Source organism: Cygnus atratus, chromosome 3 (assembly GCF_013377495.2).
Source record: "Cygnus atratus isolate AKBS03 ecotype Queensland, Australia chromosome 3, CAtr_DNAZoo_HiC_assembly, whole genome shotgun sequence".
In the NCBI taxonomy this organism is placed as follows: Eukaryota; Metazoa; Chordata; class Aves; order Anseriformes; family Anatidae; genus Cygnus; species Cygnus atratus.
This window is the reverse complement of record NC_066364.1, coordinates 100,087,029-100,106,260: the sequence shown is the minus strand read 5'-3', so window position 1 is coordinate 100,106,260 and position 19,232 is coordinate 100,087,029. Positions and strand designations below refer to the sequence as shown.

Sequence of the window (19,232 nt, the reverse complement as noted above, 5' to 3'; positions counted from 1 at the left end):
TGCTAATCTATCGTCCATTGCTGGTTCAAGCATGTTGTCACAGGATGCAGCCATCACACGCATGTGTTCAGCAGGCAAACAAATATGGTATTTCAGCCCTCCAAGGAATATCAGCTATGCCATCCCTGTCAAAAGCCCCTACAAAGACAGAGAAGATTAAGTAATGCCCTTCTGTTTCCAGCACATGAGTAACAACAGCATGCTGCAGAAGAAAGTGAAATCCCAAGTGTCTTTGCCAACCTATTTGATAGGAACTTTGCTCTTCCAAGCACATACTTGTATTTATTAATGGCATATCTGACTTTTGTAACATAAGAAGAACAACGTAGTCATAAGGAGCATATAAGAAGTAAATCACTAAGTGTAGAAGCTGATTTTCTCTGCCACTGTGTACAGTGCTCCTGCTCAGCGTCCTCTTTCCAAAGATGAATGTCCTCTTTCCAAAGATGGATGGATTTAGGAGCACAATTTCAATACAGTCATTTGTGAGTGTTGTGAATTACCCTCACATTTAGCTGCTTTTAATCACCTGCTGGAAAGGCCTTCCTCCACTGAGTGACTCTTGCTGTACTACAAGGCTTCTAAATTAGATGTTCATAGTTAGGTGGTATGAATTCTTCCCCATATAGATTTTGAACTGGTCAGATAAATTGCTTAAAAGAGTTCCTAAAGTCATCTATCTTGTAAATTACATTCTTACAGCTATTTCATAAATCTTTTTGTAATAACACCTGGAATAGTATAGAAGAAAGTTTGCAGGAACTCAGTTTTTCCAAAAACAATGTATGTGTATATGTATAAATATCAGTTTAGAAGCGTGTATGTGTGTGCATATATATATACATGCATATATACACATATGTATGTGTGAAGTATGTTTGCTGTGGGCTTCTGTTTGGAGTAAGTATCATAGAATCCAACCCCCCTGCCATGGTCAGGGACACCTCCCCTTATACCAGGCCGCTCAAAGCCCCGTCCAGCCTGGATATGGGTAATGCAGGATATTATATCCTGTGTCCAAGTATGGATAATACAGTATACATTATTTTTAATGATAGGAAATAATGTATTTTCAGTTGCATTTTAATGTTTCAAAACAATCTCTTTTAATATATTTCATTTTAGACATCTGAACAAAATGGTGATTTTTATACAGAAGCGGTGGAGAGGTTATCAAAGCAGAAGATACTTCCGAAAAATAGTGAAGGTAGAAAACTAGTTTTAAAAATCTTGTTTGCATATTTATAGAATAAGTATGAAGTAATTCATTCATTTGCTTTGAAATTAAAAAGCTGAAACTTTGATCCTTGATATACACAAACACATACTCAACTGTTATTATCATGAAAAGTGCCATTGATTTCAGTAAGCCCACTCATGGTGGTCAAGTTAAGTTAGTGCTGAAGCATTGGCAGCTCTGGAGTATTTGTTCCCAAACCAGCAATAAGATCTGCTCATGCAGAAGCCTGCCTGCATGATGCTAATTGCAGGATTGGAGCTTTTCAAGATTTTTTTTTTCCCACTGGCAGAACTTTTAATTCTGAAAATAAAATAAACCCATGTCTGTATATACTGCTGTTCTATGTTTTAGTGGTTTAAATTTCTTACTTAATGAACCTTGAAGTATTTGAGATTTGCCTTAAGGCACACAGCAGATCACAGTCAATCTAATTCCCTTGACAGAGTTGAAGATAGCAAAACTATATGATAGCATACTAGCTAAAACCTTTGTTAACAGGTTTAGGAGATTAAGAAAGAGCTAATTTGTCTTTAACATAAACCAATCGAGTTCTTAATATGTAGTTAGCTTCACTAATTTATCAATTTATGTTAATATTTTACAATATTTTTTACTTGTTAGTCATTTATTCTTGATGAATTTTGCTGTTCTTAGTCAAAACAGACAAGTCAAGCAAAAGGAAAAAACCTGAGCCATAACAGGCTAAAGTCCATACCTCCTATGTTTTCGAGCCTAAGGAGTTGTGTGCCTGAAAGCTTATCTATTACCACCACCCCCCTACCCCAATCTATCAGTAACCTAATTAAAAGTTTTACCTCTTCCAGTTTACCTGGCTTAATTATGAATCATCCTTCCAAGCTGTGGTTTTCAGTGTATCTTCTAAAACGCTCTTATTTTTGAATACAAGTTAGATAGCTGAATAGTTGGATTAGATTGTTTTTTTTGTTTGTTTTGTTTTGTTTGTTGTTGTTTTAAAAACAACAACAACAACAAACGGGAGGGGGACTTAACTGAATATTGTCTCTGAGTTTAGGTAAGTTTAGTTTAATCTAGAAAACCTTCTGTAGAAAAGGAGAGACATGATAATGTTAAAATTTGTTACTGAAAAGAAAGCATCCATGCAGCCATGTTGAAATGCTAATTTCATTGTTAATAATAATCATTTTCCTATTTTAAACAGAATGATGTCACTTCAGAGACTTATTTTTATGTAATAAGATTGTAAAAATGGTCATGCCTAGATAAGATACAAAAAGAATACATCACTACCATGCCTACTGTCCATTGCAGAGTTCTGAGTGAGACAGTAAATGAGATGGCAAGCTAATTCTCCCCAGAGGGCCAACCTGTGGTATAACCATGAAAGGTAGTGGGCACAAACTGGAAAAAATAAAATTCCACTTAAAAATAAGGCTTGATTAACTGTGAGGCTGGTCTAATACTGGAATGAATTGTCCAGATCGTGCAAGCCATGTCTGTGGAGTCTGTCCTTGGAAATACTCAAAGCCCAACTGAACAGAGACCTGCACAACTTGCTCTAATCAACTCTGCTATAAGCAAGGGTTTGGAACTTCAAAGGTCACTCACAGAAGTCCCACCTCTCCATGTATCTATGATATGGAAGGTGTTTTACGTCATGTCTTTATTATTTCTTTATTCTTTTGTACTCTTTTCTTAAAAATAATCTGCCCGTTACATTTTAAGACAGTCTTTCCAATTAACATTCCCTATAATAACCCAGCCAAGGTAACTAACATCATAAAAACTCCTTAGCTTTCCGTTCTTAAAATATATTTCTGAAAAGAAAAAGAAGAAAGACTTTATGTAATAAAGCCTGGTTTATGTGCTGTTATTCAAATAGACATAACTGACAAGCCCTTGCCAACTGTGAAGTTCTGTGAAATAACATACAACAAAATATTGGGCAAACCCACTTAAAACATGTTCTGAATCCTACCACAAATCCATCCAGTTTCTGGATACTGGCACTTATCTAGTATTAGCCAGAGCTTTAGAGAAACAGAATCTCATCAGCAAGCTTATGAACTGTACAATCAGTATAGAAAACCATCTTTTCCATCAAAGTCTTCATTTTGTGCTTGTTATCTCTTTAGAGAGGACTAAATAGCACAGCCTGATGGGAAGCCAACGTGAAAGCCATGCAAGTAGCAGATAAAAAGGCACCTTTTTGTCCCTTTCGACTACTGTACTCGATATTGTATGTTCTCAGATTGGATTTAGATACAAAGTTCAAGTTCATTCCCTATATTCATCCCTATCTTTATGCACTCAACGACAGGGTGAATTTTAATTTTTCAATGAACTGGGTGAATTTTGGAAAATTTTAAAATGAAACAAAAACCTTCTCAGCAGCCTAATGGAGCTTTTAAGATAAAAGATCCATTAATATGTGTTGAACTCTTGCTAATAACACTTGTAATGACTCCTGATGATGAAATGCAATAATACACTTGACATGACAGAATTTTTTGTGTTTTCTTTTTCTTAAATAGAAAAATATTTGGTCACTTTAAATTTTTCTCATGGTAATAACTGGATTGGTATCTTCTGCCAGCAAACAAGGCAAAGCATATGCACAAAATACCCATGATTACTTGATAATAAATCATTTTAATGATTATATTCAAAATTGTGAAATGTGAGTGGTACTGATGCGGAAAATAACAAAGGCTGAGGCTCATCAGATTGGCTGTCCATATGTGCATCACTACTAGTATTTAATTTGTAACTCCTCTAGTGCTGCTTCTGTTGATTTTTAAAATATATTAAGTCAAACAATCCCAGTATTTATAGTGCTTATATGACCAAAATTACATGCCTTTCTGTATTCTAATTATAGATGCTTTGGTAAAAAAGTTTGATTCCTAATATTGATACCAAACTAAAATTAAAAACTGAGTTCCTATAGGTTTTTTAATGCCTTAGTTACATTGGTAGTACTGGGTTCTGAAAGTCTTGTAATACCTGCAGGAAAGGATGAATTTTAAAACCAGGCAAACACTAGAACACGAATCAAACTGTATGTCAATGTTCCTTTTTTAATACTTCTCAAAGACAAGAAATCACCTGTTAAGGCAAATGGGATTCTAACATTTCATTGGTATATGAAGTTGGTATTCATGATGGGCATATTTTCAGCTCACTTTGGAAGGACGTGCATTTGTAGAAAGTGAGTGTTTTACGGCACATAGTTTGAAATCATCTTAAATAGTTTAGCTTCAACTCAGTAACCAGTTTTAAATTCCCAGTTCAATAGGAATTAGGCAAATGCATATTTGCTCTATAAAAAAGTGCCTGTTGACTTTGACCACGTGTTCATTCCTTCTTTAAATCTACTTTCAATCAAATTTCTATTTCTCCTTTGAAATGTTACCTTGTATTATCTGTTTAAATACGAAGAAAATGCTAATCATGATCAGGACACACTTGTAAGTTATCCCCAAATGTGTTTTTAAATAGTAAGAAAATGAGAAAGTAGATTAAATGCCCAGCAGTTTATACACAAAAGATTCAAATATATTTTGGAATCATAGCCATTAAAGTAAACTAGTAGAGAGACATATATAAACATCAAAATAGATGCAAGCACTACCTAGTTTGGAAGTGGTGGTGGTGCGTGTGGATTGGATGGTGAGATAATTCCTCCCAGAGAGTCAGCCTGCAACATAGCCTTGGAACTGGCACCCAGTGAAATGATGACAGGCAATGGGCACAAACTGAAATCCAAGAAATTCCACTTAGACATGAGAAAAGTGGACATGAGAAAGTGTCTTCTGGACAATAGGGACCCAGTTTTAGAAAAAATCTTTTGTTTACTAGGAAAGCTCATAAATGCAGACTTGAATTAAGCATTAAATTATGCCTATGCTTTTGTGAATAGGGATGAATACATTGTCCATCACTTGTGGTAGCAGAGTTTAGTGCATGATAATCAAGATTAGAAAACAGAGGGCAAATCCATTTGCAAACAAACCTAGATGGCAACACAGACTTTGGCTGTGTCCAAGGGTAAGGTTGTAAGACAAAGTGGTAAGAGCAATGCTCCATTTGACTGAACTGTCATTTAGAGCAGTGTTGAATAAAAGCAGGAATGTATAATTCCCATTCTGTTATGTGTGACCATGTCAAGTAGTGGTAGCATAAGGCCCAGATTTGTCACACCTAAATGAGGTATGTGAGTTAGGAACCTAGTTGCCATTGACTATCTCTGTAAATAGTATAGGGAGATGCATTTGCAGAGCCCTTCAGCACTTCACCAAGTTCTGTGGGAAGGTGATCTCCCTGTTTCAGTACTGATGACATAAGGAACGTAACGACAATAGTCCTCCAAGTTAGGGTCTTCAGTGAATTAGGGTGGATTCAGATCAAAGTGGTCACAGCCTTCAAATATGAGAAGAATGAACAAAAAAGAGTGAGATTGTTTAATTTAATCACCGATGGGTAGAAATACAGTGATCATTTTTAAGCTTAGAAATCTCCATTAAAAATGTAATGAATCTATTCGGTAGTGTTGAAACTCTTGCATTCTCTTCCAAAGAAAGAAAAGATGAGCTTCAAAGCAAAATTATATCATTTTAATTGAACTGTTTAAGCACATACCTAGACCTGGAAACCATTATTTCATTCAAATATCTACAGTTAGCATCACTTAGAAAACATTTACGCTGAGAGAAGTGAAGATAGGGTCCACTATTTATTCTAATTCATACCTTTGGAACTGAGATTCCCTCCTACATATATATGTATGTATGTATATATATATATAATGCACTTGTGTTTGTGTATATATTTAAGTAATTTTTTTTTTTTTAATTTAGCAGTCCTGCATTTTTCTTTCAAATAGGGAATATCTTTTCTCCTGTATCTGTTATTAGTAGATTGGTACAATATTAAAGTGAACATTTAAAATGTACCTTAATTAAACTGCAGGAATTATGCCTTGCTTAATGTAATGAAGAAAGAGAATTTAAAATGAAGTAGCATCATTGTGTTCATTTGTAAATAACATATTGCAGCCAACTGTTTCTTAATTGCCCAGACTGTTGATAAATAATCCAGTCCTGCTGCTCTCCACAGACAATTTGCTTTGGATCAGACTAGGCAATTCAAATAACACTAATTACAGTGAAACCCTTTTATAGAGAATTCCTGTTTGCCATGGGGGAGAAAATCACTATATCAGGGGAAAGCACTTTTGCCTTTGATTTGTGTCTAAAACATGAGAAACACATAAAAGCTGCATGTTGTTCTAAATAAAGGACATACTCTTGCATTCAAAGTACTTATATTTTACTTTTTATGATACAATTGTGAATTATGTTCATTTTGCATTTGTAATTAGAGGGCGGAACAGATGTGAAAGCTTAGTTTAAAGTGATGTATCCATTAAAATAACCTATGCTGCCAAGTGATTGCTTAGTATAATAGGGGATTCGTTCACTATGAGAGGAATTCTACTTTATTGGAAGGAAACCAGGACTTCAGAAAATGTTTTCTATATCAGGGGATTCACTATAACATGGTATCATTGTATTTATGATTTTATGATGTTGAAATGAATATTAAATGAAACAAAATTCCCGAGGATTACTCAGGAGGCAGCTAAGTACATAACATTTAGTACAGATGGTTGGAAGGCACAATTTTGCTCCATCACTGCATCCGTATCCTTGAACGATTTCGACTGAAGACAGCATTTCTTTGAATTTTTCATTAAACCAGACGTCTTGAAATATGAATTCCTTTTATGTTTCTGTGAGTTTTGGCTAAAAGAACCCCAGTGAATAAATCATACAATACTATGTGTCACCAGCACTTGTGAATATTTCTGCTTTGTTATTCTACTCTCAGTAGAGCACCATTGATTATCAAACTCAGCGGAGAGCATTTTATGATCATATATCTCCATTAGCTCCTAGTTTGACTACCATAGATTTTTCTGGTTAAGCCTGCATTATGTATTAGGAAGCCTATCTCTTCAATACAAAGTTTGATTTTATTCTCTCTAAGCCTAGAACTCTTATTATGTATTATGTATAAAGATTCTTATCTTTTATATGTAAAAATAGGAGCACTGTCTTTGTGTAACTGAAATATATGCCATCTTTTTTTTTTCCTTGATTCACAGACAGCATATTTTATTATGAAGATGAATTTCTACAATGAAATGGCTGTCAGGGTAAATATTTCTTCACTTGTTAAACAAATGAAAAGTCAATTGCGCTCCGAATTTGCTTTTAATAAAATGAGCAAACCAGAATAATATACTCTTGATTGATATGCTGATGGCAACAGCGGGAAATAGTACATAGTTAAAAATTAAAGTTACACTTAGTAGTCTGGGATATATTTGAAAACTGTAGCTGAAATTAAGGCATTTGTGTGTGCCTTGCGCCATTTAAATGTTCAATGTACCTTACCATATACTATAATGATAAAACAAACATTCTATCTGGGAGTATTCTTACAAATGTAGACATATATTTAATATTCTGACAAACAATAGGACTTTAATGTTCGTTGAAGTAGCGGTACATATCCTTTTGTTAGTACATTAAAAATGATGTATTGAATCTGAAAAGAGTTACACCACACAGGACAAATTAATTGCTTAAATATAGATTTGGAACTGCACTGATCTCATTGATGATATTACAAGTGATTTTTGCTAGATGAAGAAGACTGTAAGCAGTTCTGGAATTTTAATAAATATACAGCAAATGAAGTTTGTTGTGGGGCAAACTGCAAAATATCTTAAATAAAATTAGCATTTTTTTTCCTGAACTTTGGTACCGTACTTAAGCAAATAAATAAAACAAACAAGGTAAGGACATGAGATAATCCTTGAGATGAAATCTTTTTGCCTTCCTTAATTCTTTTGTTTTGTGAAAAAGAACTGCTTTACTTTAGTGGCTTATATCTCCTTAGGCAAGGCATCTTACATTTTGAATTCTACCAAATGTAGGGATGTGGTGAGGATGGAGAGTAAGCCAGGGAAATTTCTGTGAAGTAGGAAGATGCCCAGTATGAAATTTAATTTTGTGGTCTCTCTGTCTCCCAGATAAGTCAGAGTCAAGAGATGTGTCATTAGGTTCCCATCAGGTTTTTGACTTGTTTCTTTTTTTTTCAAAGGCACAAAAGAGAATCTTACATTTAGAGTATGTTAGAGATCTGAAGGTGTTTTACAGCAATCAAATTGCTCAGAAATGCAAAATTGCTTTAGTTTATTACTTTGTTAGCTGGTTTGAAAGTATTCCACAGGGGATAAATGCTGTATACTAATACAGTTTAAATCAGTGAGAAAACACGAAATGCAAGCCATCTCTCAGAAGTTGGCTGTGTACTTTTAGAAGACACTTGAAGACCAAATTTCAAAGGTAATTATGTATTCTAGTCAAATGGAGTTTTGCATTTGGTCTTTCATTTTTGAAAGAAATTGAATGTGTTCCCATTCATTTGTAATGGAAATGTAATGTTGAATCATTAGGTGATATAAATCTTCAAAGTACCATTTTTTCAGTCGTCCTTTTCTTTAATGGAAATTTAAATCAGTAGAAAACAAGAGAACAGACCTTTATTTAGTTGCAAATGTCAGAATCCAATTCTCCTCTTATCTGAATCTTGTGCAGCCATATCTGCAGAACATATTTTAAATGCTACCATTCTGAAATACTGAATGTGTTTTTTTGCCATTATCTGGTTACTGAAGAACTAACCAAGGTGCAGGACAATAGTGATTGAGGCCCATTGGCTTTGTGCATGGAAGATGTATGGCCAGAATTTAAGTTTCCTAAGCCAACAGTGCTTTTCATTCACACATTGTGAACTTGATTCACTGAAGTATTCTGAAAATAGAAAAATAACAGTATATTTTTTTTTATTTGACCACTTAGTTTTGCCTCACAGTATTATTGAACTGTTTATTCCAGTTGCTACTCACTGATTAGACAGGCACTTTTGATTTTGATATTAGAAGTATTATTGAGGGTGTGCACATGCTCATAGTTTTGGAGTCAGTCTACATCTCTGTCTCCCTGTATTGCATTTAGTTGTAACCATAACTATCAATTTCACCTTTGTAAATTAAAAGAGAGAACTTGTTTTGATCAATTTTTCTTTTGAGTACTAGATTGCAAAATGATTCTCTCTCCTAAAAGATTTAAGGTGCTATAAATTTTCAGCTGCAAAAGTAATCCCAGGGAAAAAAATATTTCCACGAGCAGATGGCTTTTGATATATCAAGGTTTTGCCATTTGTTTTAGTGCTTAAAATAAACATTATTTATAAGACCACTTACATTTTGATGTTACTTAATGAGGAATATGCATCATTGATTTGACTAGCTTAAGAGGTCATTTAGAACTTGCCCGTTAACAAGCTGTAATCTGCTGAGCACACAATGACTTTGTTTAAAATTATCTGTTCAGTGCTGATCAATGACAATAATTGTTTTGTACCAATCACTGTTGAAACTTGCTAATTACTTTGAAGGGCATACACACTTGTCTCTTTTTTTCCTAAGAATTTTTAAAACATTCACCCTGGAATTAAAAAGAAATATTGTCATAACACATTACACTTCATTATAAAAGCAAACATTTAGAACTTTCACATTGCAAATAAGAACATCATCAGGATCTTTGTGTAAAATGCTCTTTTCCAAAGAGATTAGTCTTCAGTCTTCTAATCTCTGACACAAGTAATTAGTGAAGCAGAAATCTAGCATAAAATAATTTGAGACGTAATGCAGTTTTTCTTACTTATATTTCATTCAGTTGAAGTCAGTGAGGTCATTCTGGACAGAAAGTGGTGTAAATAAAGGTAGAATGTGGCATTTAATTGGTACACTGAGCCCATTGGAGGTAATTATAGCTTTATACAATTTTACCCTTTGCTTTTCAGTTTGAGTTTTGATCCTTTAACCCACAAATATCTAGTACTATACTTATAACTGTAAGGTGAAGACTGTCAGAAAGAGTTTCAAAGGGACCATAATCCTGCATTAATGAGCACACAGCTATATGGGAGCCAAGTTGCTCTTGTTGAGAAATATTGAAGCCAAACAGAGAAACAAAGCTAAGATCCTTATTCACATGCAAAGGATTTTGCTTAATCCCAGATCTCTGAAGGCATACTCATTCTTTCCTCTTTCTATATCCCTTTTTAACCTGATGCACTTGTGTATGAGAAAGGGAGCTGCAAAGACTGAAATTTACTACCACCTTGTGAAAAGGAGCATGTCTAGCATTAACCTTTCTTTCTCCCATGTTCAACTGCTCACATAACTATTATTTATTCATATTGTAACAATGTCCAGAGTACGAACCTTTTTCATTAAAAGCAAATAAGCAACACATAGGTAAAAGGAAATACCAACTTTTTGTGTTAGTTTTGAGTCTTGTTTGAGAAGATGAGAAATAGATGGTGATGCAAAAAAGGGGAAATAGAAAGCTGTGCTAACACTAAAAGTAAATATCCTATTATTCCTCATAGCTTTAGTGGGTCATTTTACTTTCTTGGCAACATATCACTCAAAGACTTGCTGAAAGCTTTTCTGTGATGCTTATTAAATCTTAGATAAAGAGGTAATCACAATCGTACCACCAGGTATCATCGGTTTAGATTAAATGCCAGTTTTTACTTTAAACAATAGTTTTGGCTTCCGTGATTGAAAAATGGTACCAGAGAGTACCAGAGTTTGAAAGAATGCAACCCTTAGTTAGGCTTCATATAGGCGGCTCCACTATGTTACTGTTTTCAGCTCAGGAAATTGCAGCAGTTGCAAAACTGATATAACTTTTGTCAGTTATCATAGCTAGTGGTACAGAATTGGACTGCAATGGAAGTGCAAGGAGTAGAGACTATTTTGCCTGTTACTTAAGAGCACTCCCAAGACTCGAAGATACAGGCTATGCAGTTGCTGAGTGCAAAGGCTGGTTAGAAGTTTGGGCAAGGGGCAGCTTTTTTTCCTTGCCTTCTTCCCAATTCAAACACAACATGATGCTCTTCAAACACATACATTGTGCTCTTTCTGCCTCTTTTACACCATGTTTCTTTGGAATAAGAGATAAGGAAAGATAAAGCAAATGAACAAACAAAAACAACAAAAAAAGGGATTTTACTCCACTTACCAAGTCATAGCTTAGGAAAGAGAAAGGTTGATGCAAAGGAAAAGAAAGAAAAACATTCCCTGTAGATACAGCAAAGAGTTTAATTTCTTGAAAAGTCTAGTAGCCAGAAGTCCACAGGACAAGGAGAGCTCTTGGCAAATTTGAACATTCTTTTTTTTTTTTTTTTTTTTCAATGCACTTGGTGAAGCTGGGTAGCTTTTAACCTTGGAGTTGCTTCTAGACAGTAAAACCTCAGTCTTCATGGTTTTTCAGTGTATTAGATTCTATCATTCTGCTGATAAGCCTCTTAAGATTTCGAGGCTATAAAAGTCAAGAGGTGCAAGTTGGAGCAGGAATGAAAGTACAGCAGACTAGAATATGGAAATTGAGAACTTAATTTAGAAATACATTATGAAAAAAAAGAAACAATGCAAAGAAGGAAGAAAAGAATATTTTGTAGCTAGGTAAGTTCAAGGGTGGAAGAATGTAAAGAAAGAGGAATAGAGACTGAGAACAGAGAAAAAGATCATTAGTCTATTTTTCAGATGTACTGATCTAGAATATACTGAACTGTTACAAGAAAGAAAATGAGGACTGAAAACAGCCTTCAGCATGACTGATAAGTGTCATTGTGTCTTCCTCCTGCATCAGGACAAGTGATACAGTACATATGGATAAATATGGCTAGCTAAATGGCAGTAATGATAATTCTTTACCTAATTAATGCTTCCTTAACCTTCCCACAAAACAGCCAGTAAACTTCTTTCATTTTAAGAAATATCATGATTAGAATTTTCAACTATGAGAAAAGGTTTAAACAGTTTTGTTAAATTCTTAAGGAGAGTCTGGCTAGACTGTCTTTTATTTAAACTGATGCATTTTATAATGCATCAGACTAAATCCTTTTTTGTGGAGGACACTATATAGTTTCTGTTCTTACTATAATCTCAGGACTTGCTACAGATAAAAAGGTTTCCTTTTCCACTTCCTCCTGTTAGGCAGGAGGAATAGTATTTTGTATAGAAGATTATAATTAATGTGTAACAAATAGACACACATCATCTTACATGGGAGATGAAACAATTGCAATTTGTAAATGATGTTTTCAGAAAGCCTTATTCACTGAGTTACTGGGAGGCTTCCATTCAGTTTAGATCATATCCAGAGCACATAGTAGAGAGTGTAACAGAAGATATTAGTGAAGTGGATGTTTGAATAAGGAACGTATTCCGTACCTTAGAAAAATAGGTACCACTTCTGTTAGTTGTTTTTTATCATTCTGGCAGCAGCAGACACTTCTTTTCATTGCCATACCCAAGCAAAAACTGTGGTTTAAAATCTGATATTATTTTTTAATGTTGACATTTAATATTAAATTCATAATGCCATTTAGCTACAACATGTTACATCCCACCCACATTTTCTTCACTGAAATGTAGTGGTGCATCTACTTGATATCACTTTTAAGGACATGCTATTCTTTGGGAAATACAACAGACATTTAATATGCATGGAAACTTTCTATTTGAAATGTACTAAACAAGTTTTTATTTCCTGTAGATCCAGAAAAGATGGCGTGGATATTATGTCCGAAAATATATCCATAATTATTATGCACTGAAGAAATACCTGGAAGCCATTTCTGTGAATAATGAGATTGTCAGGTAAAGATAAAAACTGTATGTGGTAAAAAATTAATTTCCTTTTCTTTTATTTGTAAGAAGTTTATGGCAGTAATTGAATTATTTATTTGACTGTAGGATCCCTTCCATTGTCAAAAATATACATATATTTCAGTCATTGTTCTCTTTAATTCTTGGCCAGTGCATGTTGTGCCACATTCTGTTCTTATTTACACTGTTATGAATTCTAATTTCTTTGAATGAACTGGAAGTACTCTGGGTTTATACCAGCTTAATTTGTCTCTTCACCTATATTCAAAATTCATCAATCGTTATGTTCTAAATATGGTTTGTTGAACTGTTTTTTTTCCTCCAGTATGCTCAAACTAAAGAGATTTTTGTGCTTTTTTTTTTTTTAAATTTGATTATTGACAAATCATAAAAGTGATGATTTGAGCTATAGTATAAATATTAATTGATTTTAATTGTTATTTGCCTTTGCTCAAATTCTCGCAATCACTTGGGAAAAAAATTAAAGATCTGCTGTGCTGGGATCCCTGCTTCTCATGCTGTCTTATTGGTGACTGTACACTGTAGAAGGCAGACTTGAAGCTATTTTAGAAAGCAAAGAGGCTTGCTCTGTGGGGAGCATGCGTGTAAAGCAAAAGCTTAGATGAATCCTGTACACATTGGCCTAAGTGCTGGAACAGTCACAGCACATCAGAACCTCTTCAGGCCTAAAGACTCTCTGTGGAGCCCTCAGGCCTTGTGAAAGACCTCGTGTGGATGTGGTTAAGGAGAATTGTCTTGTGGTTATAGTACAGGTTCCCCTGTTAGATTTCTAGCTAAAACTGTTATTACTATATGCTCCTACTCCTACTCTATTAGGAGAAATATCCCCTGTCTTTCCCAGTACTTAAGTTGAAAGCTTTCTAAAATAGTTTAGTAATATCCCTCTAGCTCACTTGATGTCCTGGTACGTAATTATTTCTTCAGGTAACAGAGGAAACACAGACACAATACTCGCTAGCTGAATATAAGTATTACTTTCTCAGTGTAAGTGAAAGAGTGTTGCACAAAATCCATGCAGCTTTTGCTGTACAGAAACCTAGGTCAAATCTTTGCTTTTTGAAATAGAGAAATATGAGGAAGTCATATTTCTGAAAGTCTCATCTAGCTCACATGGCAGGGGCAGTTCAGCTACAAGTCTGTTACAGAAAATAGCATATGTAAGTTTTATATGTAAAACACAAATTAACCAAAAATTTTTTTGAACACTAATTATTAATTTCTATTATTTTTCCGCTATTATTGTTGCTGCTACATCCTCTTTGTCACAGTGTCATAACTCCTGCATCACATTGAAACATGCTGATAACTGTCTACACATAGTCTCTGATTACTGTTCATTTAAATGTATTTTTATGTATAATGTTAGATCACAACTCAGCAAAGCCAAACTTAAAAAATCTGTCATCTCTTCAACAGTACCTTCAAAAAAATCTGTCATATCTTCTTGTTTAGAATTCCTTGGAATTTGTTTTTCATCTTGAAAAGATAAAATCCGGGGAAAACTAGACTAAATCAGGGAAAGTAAACAAAGCCATAACTTTTCTGGTCTAAAATGAATATTAACGTATGAACTGCAGAGACACAAACTGCTTCTGTGCTCATAATAGTTCTCACTTTCTCTGCCTAAGCCTGAAACAAGGCTCATAAGTCATCAGATTGACCTTTGATGTGTGCACACAGAACCAGACAGCAAGTAGTATTCTTGCTGTACTGAACACATTGATGAGAGCTTTGTATTTTATTTCTCTACACCCACAATAGATCTCTGTTGGGTACACGTGATTTTGGAGGACTACAAAAATATTTCTGTGTTTTAGTACTTTCACATGTTCATCAAATTCCATAGTATTTATTTCAGTTCATTAAAAAACATAAGGCATATGTATTGGGTAGGTATTTTAGTCAAGAAATACTTTTGTGCAGTTTTTCTTTAACAGATAAAGTGAACAGTATAATTTTAAGTACATGAAAATGTGTCAAAGTTGGCCTGAGCTCTTACTTGGTATCTTACAGGTATATTGATATTCTGCCAATTTGAATTCTGTATTCTGGAATTCACGGAAATATTTTTCTTTCAGAAAAAAAAATCTTTCAGATTAAAAAAATGAAGATAAAAATGAATTGTATGGGGAATTTGATCAAATGGAGAATAAATATCATTTCACTTTTAAAAATGCGTCTTCTCAAGTCCAATCAAGTATTGCTGCAGTAATTCTTTGCTGGAGTATATTTGAAAACTAATATGTAAATTATCTTCTACATTCTTTTGATTAAATCTAACAGATGCTTAGTGAAGATCAGGTGTAGGCCCTCAGCCAAACAGATCTTTCCTGTCATTGGGCTAAGTTGTTTCCAACTGCTTTGGCCCCAAGGTGGCCCTGAGTAGGAAACACCTACTAGGAATACTGAAGGTGGAGGAGGGATTCTCTGCATGTTTCCATCCCCCTTCACATTAAGTGGAAGAGTATAACTTCATTGTTGATAACCATTTATGTGTATATAAAATTATTGCAGCAGTTCATTGTAAAAACCAGTAGGAATTGTCTGAAACTGAAGGACTGTGTTTATGAACTGGCTGTGTTTTATTCCATCTTCAGCATTATGGAAATTTACATGTTGGCAGACAGAGCCATTAATACACTTGTGCACTTAGATTAAGCAGCCTTTGAGTGTTTCACACCTCCAGAACACCACAAAACAACAGAAGCATGATATGCAAAGCAATGCAATTGCTTTCTCATTTGTCTTACAGTTTCATTCATGAGAATATACGCTTTAGACCTGTGCCAGTACCAGTATAGAACCTAGTTTCTCCACAAATAGTACTAGAACCACAGTAAAACAGAAACTGATTTTAAAAACCTGGGTGCTATAAAAAGAAATAACAAACAAACAAACAAACAAAAACACACACACACACACACAAGAAAAGAAAAAACAACAAAATACACATGAAAAGTTTATCACTTTAAAAGTTTAAGCTGTATTCTTTCTGAAATTATGATGCAGTCCTAATCTGTTTCTCAATCTTCTATAAAAATGATGATAGAATTTTTATTTATCAACAACTACTTGAAATCACATTGCAAGTGCTTTCAAGGTACAGTTTTAACTTGTGGTCTCCAGAACCAGGACTTGTGCTTATTTTTCTGCTTTTTCATTAAGGAGGAGGCTATATAAAATTACCAATCACTTCCTTCTGTCTAAGAGAAACTTCACAAGAAGTTACTCTGGAATTTTGGACATTCTGTTAGTTTAAAACCCGGTATATGAATTGCTGAACAGAGTTTGTTGCCTTCTCTCTCCTCCTTCCACCTCCATTTTTTTTTTTCAATGCAAGACACTTCTCTTACTAAGGGGTTTTCTCAACCAATAGGCACATCTTTACCATTCAGCTTTAATACAAGCCGTCCTTATTTAATAGCTGCCCTCATTTAGTAGCCAGACCTTTATCATTTGTCTTTACTGTGAAAACCCCAGGAGAAAGTAAACTTAATAGAAGCTGCCCCAGTTTAAAGCCATAGAGGGATGTAATTAAGTTTAACAGAAATTGATTTAACAGAAATTGACCTAAAATATAATTAAATAATAATAGTCATATTATGTGTGAGTTTGCACACCTTAACAGACTGCTTATCCTAACTTAAGGCACTGTTTTCATATGACCTAAAAGATAGCTGTCTGTTTTAGCTCCCAGACTGGCTGAAGAATGGAGAGATCTTCCTCCAGCACTCCCATTACTTACCACCTCTGCAGAACCAATAGGCTTGATGGCTGCGGGTGTCCCAAGTAGGGTCCCTAGTAGTTAAGCTGAGAAGAGATTCAAAGAATCCCTTGACAGATGACAAAAGAATGAATTTGAACCCTAAACTCTGTCTACATAAGGATGTACTCTTTTTTTTTTTCGACTTTTTTTTTCTTGACTTTTGCACAGTTTACCTTCAGTGTAACTTTGAAATGAGTTTCTTAGTCCTGAATTCTGATATTCCTGCAAGATTTCACAGAATCACAGAATGGTTAGAATTGGAAGGGACTGCTGGAGGTCATCTGATCCCAACTCCCTGCTGAGGTAGAGACACCTGGAGTAGGTTGCCCAGGACCATGTCCAGGTAGCTTTTGAAGATCTCCATGAGAGAGACTCCACAGTCTCTCTGGGCAACCTGTGCCAGTGCTCCGTTCATCTGTACAGCACAGAAGTGCTTCCTGGTGTTCAGGCAGAACCTCTTGTGTTCCAGTTTGTGCCCATTGCCTCTTGTCCTGGCACTGGACACAACTGAAAATAGCATGAAATTAGGAACCTCCAAAACAACCACGTAGGAAACATAGTCTTAAATAATATTTTTTTTCTCCCAAATTTTGCTGTTTAGATTTTAGTAATAATTCTTATAGCACCCATTATGCTCAATATGCAATAACACCCATTTGTACTCAAGAAAATACCAATGTATACTGTATTCTTTCCAAATATGGATTAATTGGATGGTTGTATACATAAATGCATGCATTAAAATAAATTCCATTACTTCTCACTGAAGTTAGTGTATTACTTCTCACTGAAGTTAGTGTATTTCATTTTGAGGAGAAATACCTTGTTTTGAAACATTCTTAAAGCTACATCCAACATCTATAAGACTTGGTAAAATAGTAAACAAGGGGAAATATGCCAAAAGCAATTAGCATAGACTATGACTTCATATGATGCATTAGAATTTTGTTTGATGTGAAACAATTTCCAATCCGTGATAAGCGAATGGACATCACTTCACATAAATTAGCATGCTGGTGCCATTATATCAGAAGAATTTATGGATAACGTCAGTTGCCCAACAGTGTGATTAACTTACAGTTCTTTGACTAAGGTTATCTACACAGTGGCCTTTAAACTATAGTAAAGCAACTTTGCTATATGTCAGGTGTGCAACTAGAGATAAGATTTTGGGATGTAGTGCTCCATTTGCTGATGAATGGCACCATTTAATTTTTTTCCTAGGTACAGAACTCAGTAAGATAGCACTATCAGAAAACTAACAAAGCAGTGGCAAGGTACTGGTGTAGGGGGTGCTTGTGTAATCAAGGCAGGTAGTTTAGCTTTCTTTGCTATTGAATGAACACTGACTTAAAGGTAGCAAACTAAGACCTGAGTCTAGCTTTAACAAGCATTATAGTGTATTTAAATACTGTTATGATTATAAATCATGAATTTCACACACTTACAGGATTTACACCAAATTTTTCTCTCTGCTACTGTTGGCTTTAGTAGTGAAAAGACCTTGAGTGTGGCCCTCAATAGTGTGATTTTCATCCAAGTTTGACTAGCTGTTGTATCAGTGGATTTAGTACCACAGTCATTATAAAAGCTTCTTAGTCTTCTAGTATTGCCAGCAAAATAGATAACGCAAAGTGATAAAACCCACTTCCTTGTCAATACATATATCCATAAGTCCTTTATGCAGTCTAATTTTTTATAATATTAATGACCAGTGAAATACAATACTGTTATATGTTGCTGGTGATCTAATCCAATGTTTAGCTTTTCTGCAAATATGTCTGATCTTGTAGAACTGAAAAAAGTAATAGCATGGAGCTTATTCTTGATTACTGGAACATTACTGAGGCCTATTTACTTTTAACATGACAAGCACTTTGCTTCTTAAAACTTTTGAGGTATTGCTGTTTTTCATAAAGAGGGCTTGAAATAAATCATGGGTTGTCATACTAATATGAGGAAAACTCGCTCAGTCTCCATCTGTCTGCTTCTTTCTGATAAAGATAAGTCCAGGTGCTGGCTATTTTCTCAAGTGTCAAAGTGTTTTGAAGAATGTATATATTGTCTTATAATTCAATTAAAATGTTCCTCCTCATTGACTGCAGAAGCAATTGATTCTGTAGTCTATTTTCAATTAGTGCCAAAGCCTTTCAGACAGATCCTTGGAGTTCTTGCAACAATAAAAAGCTCATTTTTGTAATGTTGTCTTTCGCTTCATGTTTAATTAACTAATTTATCTTCAACACATCTTCTTTTCCTTGTCTTCAAAGATATCTAGAAGAAACACATTATGCCTTTTAACTTATCTACCTGTATTAGAATTTTCTGAATGTAAATGTATCCTGTTAGCTTTCTTTGGGAGATACAGAAACAAAGACAAGTGCCAATTATGCTTTCTTTCA

The 19,232-nt window shown here is 34.6% G+C and overlaps 1 protein-coding gene across 3 annotated transcripts in view; it reads left to right on the top strand.

The window, feature by feature from the left end:
* SPATA17 (spermatogenesis associated 17) overlaps positions 1-19,232 on the top strand; it is a 100,260-nt gene that overhangs the window by 6,770 nt on the left and 74,258 nt on the right. For all 3 annotated transcript variants that reach the window (XM_035558016.2, XM_035558006.2, XM_035558034.1), the window contains exons 3-5: positions 1,126-1,207; positions 7,389-7,439; positions 12,931-13,034. In XM_035558016.2, coding sequence (XP_035413909.1) covers positions 1,126-1,207; positions 7,389-7,439; positions 12,931-13,034 — 237 coding nt within the window. The remainder of the gene's footprint in view (positions 1-1,125; positions 1,208-7,388; positions 7,440-12,930; positions 13,035-19,232) is intronic.